Raw genomic sequence first — 20,245 nt, forward strand, 5'->3', positions numbered from 1 at the left:
GCCTAGTTTTCTCTTGAATATTATAAGTCCGTCAATAATCATTATTTTTACTGTATTACTAAGTGGAGGATATGAATTTAATTCGTCAACACTGAATACGCACTTTATTATTTATTTTATGTCATATTTATAAATATTTATGTAATTATACGATGACCTTTTTTCTTTCTGCTGCGCGTAGGAACACAGAATTACTGTACGCGAGCTCTATATAAAGCGGTAGTGAACTATTTTCGGCATTGCAGTTGGCAGTATCTCCTCTACTGAACAGCGGAATCTGTGACGAAGTGCATCGCGCCAGCAGGAGCAGATAATTAGGGAAGACGTCGGTTTCGAGAAATGCTCCAGGAAACTTCACAGTCTACAAATTTGTTACAGGTGTGTGTCTGTTAGAACTACCTGCATTTGTTTTTCATAATCTAGAGAGTAGTGGAGAAGGTTACTGCTGTAATCTGGTTGCAATGGGTGTTGCTATAAGAAATTCTTTCAACCGCCTTCAAGGCCATACAGATGAACTAGTTCATTGGATAACCAAGGTGAGAGTCAAGAAAAACAGTGTCAAGAGGCTAAGGAGAAAGGATCTCAGGGTAGAAGCACTTCTAACTAATGCACTGGTTCAAGCCGAAACTCAACTGCGATTGAAACAACAGCAACGGTTCCAGCGTTGGCAACGTTTGAAGACAGAACTGTATAAAACTGATTGTAACACAGTGTGCAGGTCGTCCAGTGATCAGTCCAGGCAGTGGGATGAGAAGATATGTGAAGATATAGACAGTTTGAATAGCTTCATGTCCATGCTGAACGAAGTGAAGAGCCCTCTTCAGAGATGAACTGTGTTGTGTTTAGCATCAAATTGTGCAAGCTTTATTTTCTGTGATATTATTCAGGTATTTTTTCATTCCAGTCTCTCCATTTGAGAAGGCATGTCAACCCGTGGAGGACTACTGGACTCAGGTGACATGCCATGGCAAGAGTAACCTGTCACTGAGGATCACCAATTTGGTTTGTAATTACTAGGGTAGAGCTAGGAAGTATATTTGTAATTCTAATTCATATTGAATTCATAATGGTTGCTATGCAACTGAAACAGGCTTGTAAATTAGCTTGCTGTTAACATTTAACAAATTTAAGTTCAAATTATTTATTTTCGAAGAAACTGTGTGTGCGTATAAATAATCCAGTTTTTACACTCGTGGCTTTAATGTTCCTATTTTTGGTTTAACTTGACAGTGATATTGGTTATAGCAGTAAGTAATCTTTTTTAGTAAAAGTTGAGTTGTATATATGCGCACACTGATTCATATTATATAGCTTTTTTATGAATGTGATCCTTGTTATCAATAAAATAAAAAGTTGAAAGTTGTTTCATGTTTTTAACAAAAACCATAAGCCTTTTCCTTGCTGAATGTGGGATTTGGGGGGGATACTGCAAAATGACCTATTTGACAGAACTGAGCTGCTGTTGGAGTATGGGAGAGTTGCTGTAGAAGAGGACTAACCCGTGCAGAGAAGCTTGCTGGAGTCTGAAGTAGCGATTTTCCCCGAATATCCTGACCAGGTGTTTGCTCGATGGCCTCGTTACGCAGCATCCCTCATGGCCACTAACTACAAATCAGATTCCCCAACACAGGACTGTGCAAGTAACCTGCAGGAAGTCGATACCATGCTAAGAAGCGGGCTTCATTTCAGGGGGTACCCAGTTTCAAACTGCATGCTAATGACATGTTTAAGTCTTACAGATTAACAATTACAGAACACAGCTAATTTAACACATTTCAGTCCTACGATAACTATTACAACGTAGAATTTTCTTGAGAAAGTTGATTATAATTTTATGGTTTGAACTTGTATTCTTTTAGTAGTCAGACTTTTAGCTTTGAACGTTATTTTCCCAGGTGTCCTGGTACTAGAAACCATTGGTTGCTTCGGGCGCTTAAATCCATGATATTGAATGTGTTGCTTTTGGATTAATGATCACTCGTGCAATCATCACTTGGACAGACTTGCTGTTGGAGAGATGGTAAAATATAAAGTATGAGGTTAAGATTAAACTGTAAGTAAGTTTGGAATTACGTATGTTTTGACAAGTTCGCTTTTATTTTGAAACGAGAAAAAACTTCACTACTAAATTTTGACTGACAAATTTTGATTTTCATTTGCATTTTGTTTTAAAGAACTAATTAAGCCACTTTATTAAATTTCAAAATATACTGAATTTATCTAAGCACTCTGCTCGTTTATGAGCTTCGCTAAATTTATACGTAGCTGTCACAGTTGTGGTTGTAAAGTGGCTATTCTTAAATGTAGGAGGGAGATGTGTTTTTTCTTCGTATTTGCCAGGAAATCGAGGATCGTGAGTTACTATTGGCGATTGCCGAGGCAGTGAAGTGGCAGCCACATTCTGCGGAACAGTATTCGCTGAATGGATCTTGTTCCAGGTTATAGTATCGTGTCAATTTTTTTTTTATTACATAAAATACTAAAGACATTGAAGTTAACCTTGTAGCAGAGTAGTAACCTTCCTAAATGGAAGAATTTAACTTGATCATCGCAGACACCTGGTTGGAGCACATTGCTTGCATTTTGCCTGGTTCATGTTTTGCCAGGTCTACACGAGCAGACTTCCCCACTTTGGCCTGAAATTGGGCTATCCCTCCGGCTGTTCGAGGAAAAGCGTCATGAGACCAGACTGTCTACTGTATGCTAATAGAACACATTGGAATGTGAAGGGATATGCGGCTGTACAGCAATCCGTACCAGTATCACGAAGTTGCATTGTTACAACAGGTTCTCAGCAATTAACTCTTCCTAGGGACTCGCTATGGCTGTGCGCGATGGCGACCCAGGAATATCTACAGTGAGCCGTTAAGGTAGTGGTCACTTAGAGATTCATATTGATGGTTGAAATTAGTGAATTTCATATTAAATTTCTTGAAATTTTTGGAGTATGTACATACAGAACTTTAAATCAGTTGTAATGGAAATGTTGCAAGCAATTACTAGTTAATATAAAGCATTCCATTAATTTGATTTCGTTTACTGTGTGTACGTCAGTTCCAATTATCTTTTAAAAGGGTTTGATATTGTATTCGGTTGAGGGGGGGGGGGAAAGTGTGTTTATGAGAAGGAAGCGGTTTTCTTTTCTATTATGCAGATTCTGGTAGCAGACTTTCCACTGTGAAAGGATGCAGTGAATGTAATTCCACCAGCCTTCGGAGAAAATTGTGCACGCAGTCTCCCAGTTCCAAAGTCAGCAATTCCCACAGATAACAGGAGTAAACTTTGAAGGGGGTACTCTGTATTTGTCATCTGAATGTATGAGTAATGAGTTCTAGATTGCAAGAGAAACAAAAGCTCGTATCCGTATTGTTTTCTCAGGTTACTGCAGCTTACGCTGTGCTGTCAGGAGCAAACTTGGAGAATATGCGGTTTGTTTGAGTGGTGCCTGATGGTGTAAGGAGTCGTCCGTTTTTAATAAAGGTAGTGCATAGTCTTGTCACTAGCACAGACTACTGATTTCGTTTAATAATTAACCTGTAAGACTTGACACACAAATTTGCAAGATATTCTTGCAATAGAAGTTCGTTTTGATTAGTTGGGAATATAGTTCGTAAGGGGAAGGGAGAAGATGTTTTTTTTTTATCTCGTAGAGTTTCCCGCAATCCAGCTGTTCTGTTTCTGAGCATGGTGTGAAGTGGGGTTGACTGCTACACCACGCTCCATGCTGCAGTCTGGCCAATGAAGGGGAAGGATTTGCTCTCCGTATGAAGCTCGGCAACATGCTGGTATAGTTCTATCATATTGATTGGAATGAAAATTAAGTTTCATGGCATGGTCTATATTAGAGATTCTCCAATGTGACCAAACTTTTACCGAGGAGTCTGGTTTTACATTGTAGAGCTATTACAATTAGAGAAAATGCAAATCTGCACTTTGAACGATGTTTTTGAATTTGGCTTTCACAGTGCTGTTTTGCATATGAGCGTGGATTACTGGGGAAGGGGTTGGGATGGCAAAATATTTTTTCAATCTCTACTTCAGATTTTGAACTGAAGGCGCCCTCCAGTGTCTTGCTGAAGAAGAGACTCCTCGTATTAATTGCTGCTGAAAGTAAGCAGAGGAATTCCGAGGTAGCATATCAAACGTGTATCAAGTTGGACTTGGCATGTATGAAATCTTTAAAAAGTAATATCGCTGCTGATGTGCAATTTTGTGCTATGCAGGGTTGTTTGGTGTATTTTCATCTAACAGGGTGTAGGTACGAAGTATGGATGAAGTGTGTGGGTGCTGCCATTTCTGGTGACGTGTATGAGACGTGTAATTCCTATATCCTGAAGGGCATTGGACGTTTGTCACCTTCGATGTTCCTGATGAGTCTATTGCATAAATGAAGAACTTGAAAACAGGGAGTATAGAGTCTAATATCTTTCGTAACATGCTTAATAGGCCTGTTAAAAATAAAGCGGGCACTTATTCATCCTTTAAAGTTGGGCATGAATTCATATTTAGAACAAAGCTATGCTGTAACAAATTTCTTTGCTTCATAAGCATGGGCCAAGAAATAACTGGTCTGATGGTTGTCTTTATGGTCGTCTCTTAGGATGGTGTGTGTACCTCTCGTAAGCAAGTTTGTGGAGTCCTGTGCTGAATTCAGACTTGCTGGCATGTCTTTTAAGAAGATTGGCAGGTTACATTTTTTATTGGCAGAAGTTTGCGGGTATGTTTGAGTTCGGTTATCTTTAACTACCAGTGAAGGTTTGTGTATATAACTTTTACATGAATATTTTCTATCAAGTATCCTCTGCATGAAAAGGGAGGTACTGGGTGGGGAGGGGGCTGTTAAAAGCTTATTCTTTTCACTGCAGTTCCGTTAAAATAGAAGTCTTAACGCAGGAGGAGGCCACTGCTTGCAGTTTGAGGCAGACAAGCTAAGCTACGGTTTGTAATGTAACTCAGATTTCAGATCAGGACTCGAACAGTGAGAAATGAACTTTAATTTGATTTGTGCTAATCAATGGAATTTTGGGTTTCACTTTGGTAAAGCGTTCATATTTAGTCGAGAAATTTGTTATAGGTTATTGTAATTTCTGCCTTCCAGATTCTACATGCATCTGACATTTGAGCATTTAAATTGGTCAATGAAATATGAAAAGGTGAACTACCTGCACCTGGCTATTGCTGATAGGCTCATTGTTTATCCAAAGGAAGGATGGAACTTTTAATTATTGCAGGATTAGGAATGATACTACGATCATGGAAAACTGGATATGAATAATTCATAATCATGGATTGTATTACGGGAAGGACAGAGTATGAATAGTTTACCGACTGGCTTTGATTGTGGTACACTTATTTAACTCTAAAATAAATAAATGAAAGAAGAACCTGAAGGTTCTGGAATTAACATCTGTGCAAGTAAGTGCCTGAGTCCACGTAGATCACTTTTCGTGTGCGTAAGTCTGGAATTTGATACGAAGTTTATAACAATGTAGTCTGATATTTTCCCACATTAGAATTTGATATTTAGTTTACAACAAAATTTTAAGTCTGAAATTGATGTTTCGTGTGGATTCCAAACTTTGATTACCAAGGATATTTTACAAAAACCAAATTCTTGATTACCAAGGATACCAAATCCATTGGTTTTTTAAAAACTTTACATTGTCTTAGAAAAACTTAACATTGCACCATATTTTCTGTAGTATGTAGTAGAGGGAGGGTTCGTCACCCTTCCCAACTTGTTAATCTTTTTTTTATTTGTATTGTGATTAGATTTGTAGCGTGGCTTTCTAAATGGACTGAAGTACAGGATGATTTAATTTATGGTCCCAGCTAATGGCAGAGTTTTTACTCCCGTGAAAGGAAGAACTAGAGCATTACCCGTGGCTTTACCCAGTGACTGAAGCTGGTGGACATTTATCGAGAATACAACTAACCCAAAAGACTTCATGGAGCCACATTGATTTCAGGGTTTGGTATCTTTCAACCACAGCACTTTGCTTAATTTGTTACTTCGAATTATTTCGAGATTAAGGATGATATTGTTGACAAAGAATGCAGAATATTTTGGTCTCACTGTTGTAGTAAACTAATTACTTTTTGTTTGCATTTTCAGTTTAAAGGAAGAGCGCATAAATTCGTATATTTCATTATAGAGTACTGTTGTCAGAAGTGAATGAAGCGAGAAGTTTGTGGGAATGATTATTTTCGTCAACAGGTATCCCCAACAAGAGGTTAACATTCGCGAAAGTTCTGAATTGAAGGGATGAAGGGTGTATGTGGTCTTGCGGTAAGAGTATTGAAGAAGGGAATGCAAGTATTTTAATTTGTTGTTAAATTTATCTTTATGTTCGTTAATGGAGTTTATTTTCAATATTGTGATTCAGTTGTGTTACAATGTTTTGATCTAAATATCTTGCAAAATTAAATAGCATTGTTAGAACTGAATTCTTAGTTTTCTGCTTAATGGGTAATATTTCTTGTACAGTATCGTGGGGTAATTGGCTCGTATTTTTTTTTTTTCGGGAAATTTGAGGGAAGGGGGGGGGTGTTTTTAAATTGTTTTCTTTTCACTGCAGTTTCACCTTGGTACAAAATAGTCCAGGCAGAGATCCCAGCTTTGCTGTTGGTTTGAAGTGCAGTCCAGCCACGGTTTGTAATGGAACTTTGATTTCAGATTGGGAGATTAGAACAGTGAGAAATTTAATTCAATTTTTTACTTTATGCAGAATATAGTATTTTTTAAATTTTAATTCTTTTAATTGGTAGAAGTCGTTCTTTCACTTTGGTAAAGCAGTTTCCTTCACCCTGAAAATTTATAGGAAATTGTATTTCTGCGTTCCAGATTTTCATGCACCTGAACATGAATAAATAACATCTGTACGTGGCTTGAAAATAATGCAATAAATTTATCAAACAGGAGTGGTGGAACCGCTGTCAATGAGAGTATTCGGATGATCGATAATGTTAGAGGATTGTATTGAATATGAATACAAGCATGTTGCATACATCAAGGCAGGAAGATTGGATTTGACTAGTTCCAGGAACAGAATTGGCTGTGGATATGATTATTTCAGATATTTGCAGAATGGGCATGTGGTGCATTATATCAAAGTTATGACTTCTCTGTACAAGCAAGTGCCGGAGTTCTTTCAGGTTACATTCATGTGAGTGAAACGCGAGGTTAGTTTTAACTGTAATTTGTTTCTTAGGAATTAAATGTGAATGAAATGAGAGGTTTGTGTAAACTTTAATTTGACTGGCAGGAAATAAATTTAGACCTTCTAGTTGTAAGTTGGGGAAGATGCATTTTATGTAGTTTCAAATTGATTACCAAGAAAATTACAACTAAATTCGATAGTTGCTAAGAAATTTCATTGTATTGCTAAGTTCTCTATTCTGTTACATCTTAAGCTTTTCAAGTTTTTCTGTAATAGATGGTGGGAGGGTTTGTTACCCTCCACCCTTGACTTCTAATTTTTTTTTTTTTTTTTTTCTTTTGTGTGAGATTTAGATTCATATTATGTTCTAATGGGGAGAAGTACAGAATAAATATATGGTTCCGGCTAATGACTGAAGTTACTTGGGAGTGAAATGAAGAAAATTACCTTTGATGACCCCATGGTATTACTTGGCGATTGAAGCAGTTTTAAGTCTGTGTGGAGCCAGATTGGTGGTAATGGTTTGATATCTCTACAAATTGACACTTTTTTGCTGAATGTTATTCCAAGAAGTTTAATTGCAAAATATTGCTTATAAAGCTGAATGTTTATTTCGCTGTTATGTTTTTTATTGCATTTTTAGTTCGAAAGGGAAAGAAGATTAATATTATTACTTTTCAAGCCCTGTTGCCAGAATAGTTCAGCAAGAACCAAGGTTAATATTACGGGAATGAATGATTTTGTCAACAGGTTTCTTTAGCAGTTACGTTCGCGAAAGTTCTGTATGTAAAATATGAAGTACGTATATAGCTGTCATGTGAATGAAATGTGAGGTTTATCTTTATTGTAATTTGATTCTTAGGAATTAAATTTTGCATGATCCAGATGCGTGTTTAGTTTACCAAACAAATTATCCGAAGAAACTTTTTACGTAATTATAAGTCGAGGTTACAAAGGGATTTAATATGGATTAGCTAATTCTGTATTTTATTAAGTCTTGTACAGGAAAAAAAAAATTGAATTTCGGTCATGGTGTAATAAATTTTCTTATAGGGTGGGAGGGTTTCTAACCCCCCTCTCACCCCCGACTTCTAATACATTTTTCTTGTGTGTGATGAGATTTAGATTCGTTGTTTTCTAATGGGGAGAAGTACAGAATAATACAGGGTTCCAGCTAATAGCAGAAGTTACTTGGAAGTAAATGGAAGAATACTAGCATTACAGCGACCCCCATGAATTTACTGTTTGAAGCAATCTTAAAGACTTTGTGGAGCTGAAGAGATTGGTGTTAACGGTTTGATATCTGTACAAATTACGACAGTTTGTTTAATGTTAATCCAAAAGATTTAATTACAAACACATTTTTAAAAAGAAAACGTGTTGGTCTCGCTATTGTAGACTAATTATTTTTTGTTTACATTTTCAGTTTGAAAGGAAGATGCGATAATTCATATAATTATTCCTTTTCAAGCCCTGTTTCCGGAACAATTGAGCAAGCAAGAACTAAGATTAATATTGCGAGAGTGATTGATTACATCAACAGGTTTCCTTAGGAAGCAGTTATGTTATGCGAAAGTTTGTATGGAAAGTATGAAGTATGTACGTAGCCTTGCAGTCGTAACATGTAAAGGTAATCCACCTTCTTAAATTTGTTTTGTATCTTTGGTCATGGAATATTGATCTAATTTGATTAATACATTGCTTTCATTGATATATTTGTGCAAAACTTAAATTCAGTGTTGGAACTTTGTAAATAGGCGACTTCTTAACCCATTGTGTTTGGGCGTTTTGCCCCTATTTCCTCAATTTTGTATGTTGAAGCTTAGGTATGATTCTTCTGGTGCCTGTCTCTCACTGGGATGACAATGTTGGAATGAAGCTTGATAATGCACAAAGTTTGACGAGTTAACTGAAATGACCACGTATTGAACACAAGTTTCTGAAATTGGGAGAGATCATTGTAACAGTCTACATACATCGACATTGCCTGTTCACTTACAAAGACTTTCGTTAAAATAGTAAAAATAGATGAATCTCGAGAGGATCTTCTGATGGCAAGTACGTAATTTGATTATGGTACCATAGGTTTGCCATTTTATTCTAATTACAATAATTTTGTTTGCAGATTGAAGTTCCTGTTAGCTGTAACTTTTATGTTGGTGTTTGTTCTACTTCTAATATTGTCACAACACAGTAGCAAACATTTCAATTATTTCAAACTAGAAAAGTTTAAGATTGGGGGGGGGGGGGATGGGGAGAGTTGTACTTTCTCCTGCAGGTTATACACGTGATTACTGAAATGGCAGCAGGCACTATTTCAGAACGAGATTGGAACTTCAAGCTCCTTCCTCAAACTAGAACGTGGTACAGTATGCTGAATGTGTTCTGATTTCTATTGAATCTTATGCGGTTTTTTTTTTTTAGCTCAAGATGACATTAGTATCTCGGCTTTCGACTTTTCTGGCTTTGTTAACTTTCGTGTATGCCTTGTGTGTATAGGTTTGGACTGAAACATTTCTTTAAAATACTTAAAATCTAACCAATCTGGAGCATTAGTTAAAAATCAGAATGGAAGGGGAGTAATGGATTTATGGACTATTCATTGGAAATTAATGTATTGCTAGAATTAGCAAGTAGCTGTATTGAGAAGTTTTGATTCCTGCATATAAAGTAATAGGCAGGTGAGTTTTTTCTCCCCACTACTTCTGACTCTTTTCGGTCTGGATTTTGGAGAAGGTAATCCTTATTCTCAATGTAACTCGAATTTTTCTAATCTGCATGTCTCTTCATTCTTACTAATAAAGTTTTCCCCCCCCCCCCCTCTTTTCAGTGTCTCTCTAAAAATATTCTACCTTTGAAATTTCGAATTTACAACTACAATTCATTATGTGCATGTTCAAATCATCTCTTTAACAAGCACGTTTCGTTTTCAGGTTAATTTTTTGTTGCACTTTGGAAAAAAAAAAAACTTTGAAAAAGTTAATTTTTTGCTAGCTCATATGAACATATTTTTTATATAAAAAAGTGCTATTATTTCACTTATCCAGGATTGAAGTCCCAACTTGTGAATAGTAAGTTGCTTACCTATATTAACTTTCTGAAGAATTTGGGAAATTCAATAAATACTTGAGTTTTCATGACTTCTCCAGGTATGTTATAATTTTTGTTTAACTAAAAGCAGAAATTGCATCTTGAGCAACTAAATTTCGTTAGTGCCTCATTCTTGCAAAGGTTAGTGGAGACTAAGTAAATTAAATCTTGAACAACTAACAACTAAATTTCATTAGTGCCTCATTCTTGCAAAGGTTAGTGGAGACATACTGTTTTTAAGACTTTGCCTGTTATCTTAGTAGAGATTAAGCAAATTACATCTTGAGCAACTAAATTTCATTAGTGCTTCATTTTTGCGAAGGATAGTGGAGACTTGTTGTGTTTTTAAGACTTTGCCTGCTATCTTACAGCAGATGAGATAGGAGGCAAGGTGGTGTATTTCAGATTGGTTGCATCTACCTGTAGGTTGGCTTTACAGCTGTAAGAGCAATACACGTTACAAATTCCTGACTGGTTCCTGAATTTGAATGCTTTCCACGTTCATTGTTGTGGGGCATGTTGAGGCATCTTGAGTCGTGTATAATCCCTGGTAAGCTGTATGTGAAGTTCTGCTTATGGTGTCTTATTCTTGTAATTACCATTAATGCAGGTTTGAAGTAATTACCGTACATAATTCACTTACTTTTCTGTTCTGACTTTTCACTGGATTCACTTGAATTTCATGCGTATTGTGGTTTGAGCTGCTTTTGATCGGAACAAATGTTTAAAGTATAATTGATCCCAAGGCATGGATCCAGTTCCTATAAACACTCTTTAATGGGTGAGGAATTTTTCACATTTGCATGTATACACGTTAAGTAAAATCTTTTACATTGTAATAATTCTGAAGGTTGGTGTAGGTTGATTAAATGTGTAGAGAATGGGAGGTTAAAAGGATACTTGCAGTTACTAAGTCACTTGCTTTTGACTTGGGCTTTCCTTGCTGCAAAAGTTTTGAAATGTGCTTAATGGTAGGCAGTTCACTTTCATGTGATGCTGTATAAGTTGGAAATGCACGCTCTTGTAATGTATTAATACCATTAGAGTGCGAATTTGAACTTCTTGCCTGGTTGAGCAATAAGTGGGAAAGTAAATTTCTGTAATTACCTCCAATTGGAATTCAATGTTATTAACTTCTATGCTGCTTACTATAGTATTAAATTTCTTAAATTGTATTGAATTGCATTGTTGGTGTTGAAAGAATATGTACTTTACTACTGGGCGTGAACCCTAGTGAGTGTAGTTTTCTGCACATCTTACAAATTTCTGTACTCTTATCCTTTGCTGTAAAGTGGAAGCAGGGTGCTAGCACACTGAAGTTTTAAATTTCTGTAAATTTTATTTGCTTGCTAAAGTCTTGATGTCTGACTTGGAAATGTTACTTTCATAACAATTGTAAGAAATTGTTTGGATGTAGAGGTGCTTGCATAGTATTGGAATTAGTTTCACAGAATGAAATTGGAGATTTGAGAATTTTTTTGACAGGTTGTAATGAACTATTGTTACTCACATTTCGTACTCTGTACTCTTATCCTATGCTGTGAAGTGTAAGCAGGGCGCTAGCACACTGAGGTTTTAGATTTTATAAACTTAATTTGCTTGCTAAGGTCTTACTTAGTCTGACTTTGAAATAGTAAGTTTTGTATCAACCATAAGATAATTGTAAGGATTTGGAAGTGCTTGCATAGTATTGGAATGTTTTGTTTCACAGAATGGAATTCCAGAATTAAACATTTTTAACTCTAAAATTTTAACGATCTACTAATTATCTGTAAACTTAAAACTTCGTGTAGTTTGCATAGTCATTATTTATCTGTGCATTTTCTTTTCTGAAAAACTTTTTTAATTAATCGTCTGGAAATTGGGTAATGATTGGCGCATGTCGGTCTAGTTGGAGCAGAAATGCTTATGCGAAATGTTTGATCTAAAAATGTTCGTAATCCATGTGCTGCACTTTGCTTTGTATACGGACAATGATAATCACTTAACCTGTAGTTAGTTCGATTGGCTGGAATACTGTTCCTATAATTTGGCCAAGGATCTAATCTGATCAAATTTAATTGCATTATTTTCTGTGCATTTTCTTTTATGAAAAACTTTTTTAATTAATCGTCTGGAAATTGGGTAATGATTGGCGCATGTCGGTCTAGTTGGAGCAGAAAATGCTTATGCGAAATGTTTGATCTAAAAATGTTCGTAATCCATGTGCTGCACTTTGCTTTGTATACGGAAAATGATAATCACTTAACCTGTAGTTAGTTCTATTGGCAGAAATACTACTTTCGATTGGCTGGAATACTGTTCCTATAATTTGGCCAAGGATCTAATCGGATCAAATTTAATTTAAAATTCCATCTGTGTTAGTGTTCCATGGAATGTGGTAATTAATGTGGTAATTTTTTCTCGATATAACTGGTGTATATTTGAAGTTGTAAGAATTTAAATCTTCCATGGTGTAGGAGTACTTTTTTACCAGGAAAGTCTCTTGATTTATGAAGTAATTTCAGAATAACTTGTGCTGAACATATGAAAATTGATGTAAAATTTCATTAAGTGAACAAAGAAAACAAATCCTATGAGTATCTGATAAAAATATACTGACTTTGCAGCAGGTATTACTAAAGTTAGTGTAGGTGTATTTTGTGTATTTCGCGTAAATCCACGTGATATTTTGTGATAGTTTTCAATGTGTAGCAAGAAGAATGTGCAATCTCGTGTGTGTGTATGGTGTGTGCGCATATATGTACGTAGGCTGTGTTGCTAGCGTTTTCGTTTAGGTGCCGTGCACATCAGCAGCGTTATTTGCAGTTCGGGACAGCGGTTTCTTCCCAGTTTCCATAATTCTGGATGGTTCTGTTCCTGTGTCCTGTCACTTCAGTAAGTTCCTGTGGGAGCTTCGCAACCTACTTCTGAGTGGATGGGGGCCTTCACATCCCTTGACATCTGGATGGAGTTCATTTGGTACCTACCATTCGATGGAATTCATCTACAGAGGAATTGTCTCCAGTGATTGGGGATAATGTGGTCCTGTGACATCTTAATTGGTCCTTGATGTCTTGAACGGGTGATCTGTGGACTGTTCTCAGAATCTAGTTGGAATCTGACCTGGCTTGTCTATTGGAGATGCGACATCCAGTGGAGCATAGCAATTGCTGTTACTTGCTACTTCATGAATGTGGTAGTGATAGTATTCAGTGTCCATGGCAACTTGGTAACTACATTCTTTTAATAATGATCATGAGCATTATACACATATTTTATACGACCCATCACATGTTCTGTTCAGGATCTTGTTACCTAATTGTCTTCAACAAAATCATTAATTGAATTTATGCCATCATTGCAGCTGACACAATTATTTCTCCATAATGCATAAAAGCTGTTTGGTCTGGAAACAGGGTAACTGGCCATGTGGATTATACCAGATCACCCCTTCATGTTAGTCTCCTGTGGACATGTTTGAAATCATCCTGTGGACAAGTTTGAAGTCTTCCCTTGCACAAGTGTGGACTCGGACAACATTCAGATGAAACATAACATCTGTTTCCAGCATCAGTTCAAGTTACCCTGTCATGCATCGCTTGTCTTCTGTTGAGTTGTACAAAACATATTGTTTGGGACTTGATCAAGTTAGTAACTATTTTCAGAATGTTTTCACATATTGTAAAACTTTGGTACAGTAGTGTTGTCAGACTTGAGCAAAATTATGAATGCATGCAGTAATGTTAAATATTGTTTCAAGCTAATAACTTCATTTATGACGTGAACTGAAACTAATTTTTGTTAAATATTTTTGGGGGGGGAAAAAATAACTATCAATAAGTCTGGGAAGTGGGCTCAGCACTATGAATTCATGAATGTTAGCTTTCGAATTTTCATTAAAATACTGTAAACTGAGCCAGGGTTGAGGGAGGGATTTTATGCCCAGTGAGAAGGGCTTATTTTGGTTGTTATGGAAGACTTTAAGAAAGTTTTCAGTGAGCTATATTACATTGCATTCTTTCTTCACTGTTGACAATGGGGGGAAAAACACACAATTTTATACTGAAAAAATTCAAAACAACTACTGTACTTGAACGAGGTTGAAGATCTTGCATTACTACAAAGAAGCAAACTTTTGATTAAAACTTAAAGCATTAATCTCATTACAGAAGTAGAGATGCAATTAAGTATTCATTTGAGGATATGTAACATTGTTTACTAATTGTCTTACAAGAAATTTCGTGTTCATAAACTACAAGCATTAATCTCATTACAGAAGTAGAGATGAGATTTAACTATTCATTTGAGGATATGTAACATTGTTTACTAACTTGTTTTACAAGAAATTTCGTGTTCATTAACATGTTGGAACGGATTCAAATCAAGCTTTCGCAATTCTGTATAGTCTTGTTGAACTCTTCTTGAGTTTTTTTTTTAATTGAATGGTTTGGTGAATTAGCTGTGGGTTTTTTATATGATGTGCCCGTTGCTGTTGCTTGTTTGGTGAATTGTAAAATTAATAACAATGTATGAAGATAGTTTTATGCTAAAATTGATGCTGTTAATTTGTAGAGGACGGGTATCAAGATGTTATTACTTTGCAAGAGGGCTATTGATAGAATTTATGACGTTACCTTTAGTAACTTCAAAACTAGTAGCAATTTGTCTTCCAGTATTTTGTAAAAATGTTGCGTATAATTTTCCAAAATTGTCACTTATTCAGTTGTTAGATACTTGATTAGGTCTGCTTCTACATTGTGAAGGAGGTTTGGTTAGGATTTTAAAGTTTATTTTGTTACAGTGTTGTAAAAGTGTCACATCAAGATGGGGTTACTTCTGTGATTAGTTTGTTGTGGAATGTTATTACACTGCTCAACATGTTTGTATTTACAATTTTCTCCTTAATTTCTATTACTTTGTTACTTTGAAACTTACCAAGAAAAAAATCTTTGATATGGCAAATGTTGCAAGAAAAAAAAATGGACTTGCTGTTAAAAAAATTAAAAAAAAAAAAAAGAAAAAAGAGAAAAAAAAAACAAAAAAGCAATAAAAATAATATAAAAAATGAAAAAAGTAAAAAAAAAGTAAAGAAAAAAAAAACAAAAAAGTAATAAAAATAAAATAAACAAAAATGAAAAAAAAAAAAAACAGAAAAAAATAACAAAGCTAAAGAAAAAAAAAAAAGAGGAAAAAAAAAATTAATATGGCATTGATTTCTCTCTAGCTTGGTCAACTATTGGTATGTTAAGGAATATTCAATTTTCCATATTCGTGATTGGTTGTTTTGATTTTTTGTGCAACTTTTTCTTCACATAAATTGCATATAGAATTTACTTTGGTAAGTTTCTATTAGTGTTGACCTTGCTATGAAGAGAATGTATGAAAGCAATAATTGTAAATTGGCAATACAAGCATGACTAGTAGTGTAATGTCAGATTGAGGAGGGTGGATAGGGAAGGAGGGAAAGTTTTCGGTTCAGTATCTAGAAATTTGTAGTACCTATGTTCTTATATGTGAAATACATTAATCTTGAAAATTGACTTGTTTTTTTTAGAACAAGAAAAAGAAATGTTTAGATTTGTTTCTATAAAATTGTTGGGATTTGGTATGTAAATGGTGCATACATTTTTTAATCGATCATTTGTTTTAGAATTTTCTTTTTGTAAAAATTTTTGAGGTAACCAGTTTTTTTTTTTTTTTTTTACAAAGTGATGTGGCACTTGCAAAATGTTTATCCCTGTATTCAGAGTTGTGGTATGCTGTAAAATTGTTAGAGTGCAAAATTTTAGTTAACTCTCATTAAGGAAGCAGTAATTTTAGATATTAATTTTCGATGAAAAAGGAAACTCAATCTTTTCTTGGATTGTGCAAATGTCGCTGACATTGTATTGAATAATTTTTGTGTATTCCCATTGTCAACAGAGATTAATTTTAATTCTTGACTGTAAATGGTGATGAAGGGCTAGTTGTTTTGAGCTATATTTTTTTAGAGGAAAGATTTTTACTGTATTAGTTAAAAAAAAAAAAACGAAGAGTGAGTTCTTTTGGGGATGTTGCTGCCGAAGTTGTTTCTCAGGGATGCTTTCCAGAAGTCGTTCTTCCAGAGAGTCATTAGACAAGGATCGAATTTTTCTGGGAAGTTATCGCAGAAGATGAGAACTGATCTAGGAATCTTTGCAGAAGAGTGAGAACTGATCTGGGAATAGTCGCAGAAGAAGAGGCACACTTAATCCAGGAATCATTGTAGAATTGGATGGGGATTCTTTGAGTCATCGCAACATTCTTTCTGGGAGGTGTCGCAGAAGAGGATTCTTTCTGGGATCGTCGAGGGGGGTGGTGGTGGTGGTCTTGTCTTTTCACGCGTCATCGCAGAAGAGGGTGGGGATTCTTTCCATGCGTCATTGCATAAGAGGATGGAGGATTCTTTCCATGCGTCATCGCATAAGAGGATGATGGAGGATCCTTTCCATGAGTCATTGCAGAAGAAGATAGTAGATTCTGAGTCTTCGCAGAAGAGGATGGGGCATTATTTCTGCGTCATCGCAGAAGAAGATAGTAGATTCTTGGCGTCGTCGCTGAAGAAGAGGGGGGGGGATATTTTTCAGGCGTCGCAGAAGAGGATGGGGGGGATATTTTTCAGGCTTCGCAGAAGAGGATGGGGAATTCTTTCTGGGAGTCGTCGCAGAAGAAGATGGAGAATTCTTCCCAGGAGTCGTCGCAGAAGAGGATGGGGAATTCTTTCCTGGAGTCGTCGCAGAAGAGGATGGGGAATTCTTTCCTGGAGTCGTCGCAGAAGAGGATGGGGAATTCTTTCCAGGAGTGGTCGCAGAAGAGGATGGGGAATTCTTTCTGGGAGTCTTCGCAGAAGAGGATGGGGATTCTTTCCGGGAGTCGTTGCAGAAGAGGATGGGGATTCTTTCCGGGAGTCGTCGCAGAAGAGGATGGGGATTCTTTCTGGGAGTCTTCGCAGAAGAGGATGGGGATTCTTTCTGGGAGTCGTCACAGAAGAGGATGGGGATTCCTTCTGGGAGTCGTCGCAGAAGAGGATGGGGATTCCTTCCCGGAGTCGTCGCAGAAGAGGATGGGAGGGATTCTTTTCAGGCGTCATCGCAGAAGAGGATGGGGGGTTCTTTCCAGGCGTCTTCGCAGAAGAGGATGGGGGTTCTTTCCAGGCGTCTTCGCAGAAGAGGATGGGGGTTCTTTCCAGGCGTCTTCGCAGAAGAGGATGGGGGTTCTTTCCAGGCGTCTTCGCAGAAGAGGATGGGGGTTCTTTCCAGGCGTCTTCGCAGAAGAGGATGGGGGGTTCTTTCCAGGCGTCGTCGCAGAAGAGGATGGGGGATTCTTTCCAGGCGTCGTCGCAGAAGAGGATGGGGGATTCTTTCCAGGTGTCGTCGCAGAAGAGGATGGGGGATTCTTTACAGGCGTCGTCGCAGAAGAGGGTGGGGATTCTATCCAAGCATAGTCGCAGAAGAGGGTGGGGACTCTATCCAGGCGTCGTCGCAGAAGAGGGTGGGGGAGGGATTCTTTTCAGATGTCGCAGAAGAGGATGGGGATTCTTTCCAGGCGTCCTCACAGAAGAGGATGGGGATTCTTTCCAGGCTTCGTCACAGAAGAGGATGGGGATTCTTTCCAGGCGTCATCGCAGAAGAGGATGGGGATTCTTTCCAGGAGTCATCGCAGAAGAGGATGGGGATTCTTTCCAGATGTCGTCGCAGAAGAGGATGGGGATTCTTTCCAGACGTCGTCGCAGAAGAGGATGGGGAATTCTTTCCAGGCATCATCGCAGAAGACGATGGGGGGGATTCTTCCCAGATGTCGTTGCAGAAGAGGATGGGGGATTCTTCCCAGATGTTACAGAAAGAGGATGGAGTCTTGCCAGGCGTCACAGAAAGAGGATGAGAGAGTCTTTCCAGGTGTCACAAAGAGGATGGGAGAGTCTTTCCTGGCGTCATAGAAAGATACGGGATTCTTCCCAGGATGTTGGATTAAATAAGGGAATGGTGTTGTTGATGAATAGTGGAGTTTTGGACGATATTTCTTGTACTAACATGTTTTAGATACAAAAAAAAAAATTCGATCTTTTGTGTAAATATTCCGCATGTCTGCCATTCTAAAATATCTAGAAAGAATATAATACAGAAGTTTCTAAGAAAGTTTTTGAATTAATGGAACAAGGAAAGTTTGCTTGCTATAATCTCGGAAGGTCTGTGAATTGTCAAAAAGTAACTAAGATGGCAAGAATGTAATTAGTATGACATTTCTGAGAATGTGCTCGCAATTGAATGAGCAAAGATCAGGTTTTATGTCAATATTAAAATCTTGTAATTGGAAAGTATGATAAAATCAACCATGGTCGTATACTTTCAACAAAGGTAAACAAGGAGGAAATGAGTGAAACAGTGGTTTGTCAGTCTTCTAAGAAATGGAACTGCAGTTTTATTTAATTTTTGTTAATGAAATGCAAGACTTGAATTAATGCAAAATTTGCTATAATTGATGGAGACTGATGGAATTTACGAAGGACTAAAACAATGACAAACTTTTTCTTTTTATAAAGTAAGGGAAAATTGGGATTTTTACTCTTTAGAAGAGTTAATTTTTCCAATGCACAGGTTCTAGTCGAAATCTAGAATCTATGTAAACTTTAAAGCTAATCTCCATTTCGTGATATTGGAATGTAATTTCATACTTAACATGAGTTTTATTCCTAAATTTTGTATAAAATTTGATGTGGGTGGATCGGCTGGCTATAAGGGGAGAAGTGGAGGCCAGAAAAAATTTAATTCCTATTAAATGGTCAAATTTTCTTTGCTTTCATGCAATAGCATCTATTCTAATTTTCGTTGCTTTCATGTGATAGCATCTAGTGGTGATATTCTTGCATTGAAATTTGTATCCTGTGCAATTTGTAATTAATAAACTGCCTTATGAAAATGTGCTGAATTGTTTATTTTAAAAGACCCTTTGTGAAGATAACTCCTACTGATAAGAAAGTCTTTGAATACATGGGAGATCAATGTCGATAGTTAAAGTCTTTGAATACATGGGAGATCAATGTCGATAGTTGGAATTGGTACTTTATTACAGTTTGACTAGGAGAGATCAGCGTTGTGAAAACTTATTTGCATATATGAATTGGAGCTATTTCGTATGTATTAACACTACAATTGGGTACACACGGGGTGGCAGTGATATATAATATACAATAATTACAATTACACAAAATAAACGTAAATATATAAATAGATGCAATAAACCTAGGACTATAATTAAAAACTATTCCATAATAACACCTACGATAAGCAAAAGTAAATCTAACTTATGTGCTTCTATTTCACCCAAATATCACCTTAATTACATATCCCCTTAATTTATTTACATATCAACTAAATTACATGTCCTCTAAATTAGTTACATAAACTTAATTATATATCAAGTAAGTACATGACGCAACTTAATTACACTGCACCTCCAATTACATTTTCAGTCTTAATCTCAACCTTTCCTTAAATGTATTGTTTTAAGAGGACCACCCTGAAAGATTGCTGCAGGTAAGCTGTTCCAGTCTACTACGTCAGTTCTTTGTTTTCTACATTTAAACTTCTTAATATGATCAGCCCTTCCTAAGTATGATGGTGTTGCTAATCTAGCATTGATATCTGTCCATGCTTTGTGTCCCATTTGTGCCTTAATGCTGTGAGTCTGGTTTTTCGTCGCCTTGATTTGAGAAGTTCCCACCCTAAGTCTTTTACTGTCTCCTCACCATGTCCCTTCCCCATTTTGACATATTTTGCTGCCTTGTGTTGGACCTTTTCTATTGAATCGATTTGGTTTTGTCTGTACGGATCCCAACCTACTGCTCCATATTCCATAATTGGGGGAACAAGGGTTTTGTACGCTAATTCTTTTGACTTTCGGTTAGATTTCTTCAGAATATGCATAGAGAAATGTAGTGCTTTCCTAGTAGTATTAGTGACTTGTTCCAACCCAGTTTGTTATTTAAATATATACCT

At 36.6% G+C, this 20,245-nt stretch overlaps 1 protein-coding gene across 10 annotated transcripts; it reads left to right on the forward strand.

Annotated features, from left to right (window-relative positions):
• The first annotated feature begins 220 nt into the window (after positions 1–220).
• On the forward strand, positions 221–19,170 carry LOC138704547 (uncharacterized). Of its 10 annotated transcripts, XM_069832552.1 has the most exons (6): positions 221–378; positions 905–17,509; positions 17,546–17,617; positions 17,654–17,728; positions 17,766–18,023; positions 18,062–19,170. In XM_069832552.1, the coding sequence occupies exons 2-6, from the start codon at positions 16,646–16,648 to the stop codon at positions 18,287–18,289; spliced, it is 1,497 nt and encodes a 498-aa protein (XP_069688653.1). In that variant the 5' UTR covers positions 221–378; positions 905–16,645; the 3' UTR covers positions 18,290–19,170. The 10 variants fall into 10 exon arrangements, with proteins under 10 accessions (XP_069688653.1, XP_069688651.1, XP_069688652.1 ...); XM_069832550.1 differs by having other exon boundaries at positions 905–17,617; XM_069832551.1 differs by having other exon boundaries at positions 17,546–17,728.
• The last annotated feature ends 1,075 nt before the right edge of the window (positions 19,171–20,245 follow it).

The sequence above is a fragment of the Periplaneta americana genome, chromosome 8, assembly GCF_040183065.1.
Source record: "Periplaneta americana isolate PAMFEO1 chromosome 8, P.americana_PAMFEO1_priV1, whole genome shotgun sequence".
Taxonomy (NCBI): Eukaryota; Metazoa; Arthropoda; class Insecta; order Blattodea; family Blattidae; genus Periplaneta; species Periplaneta americana.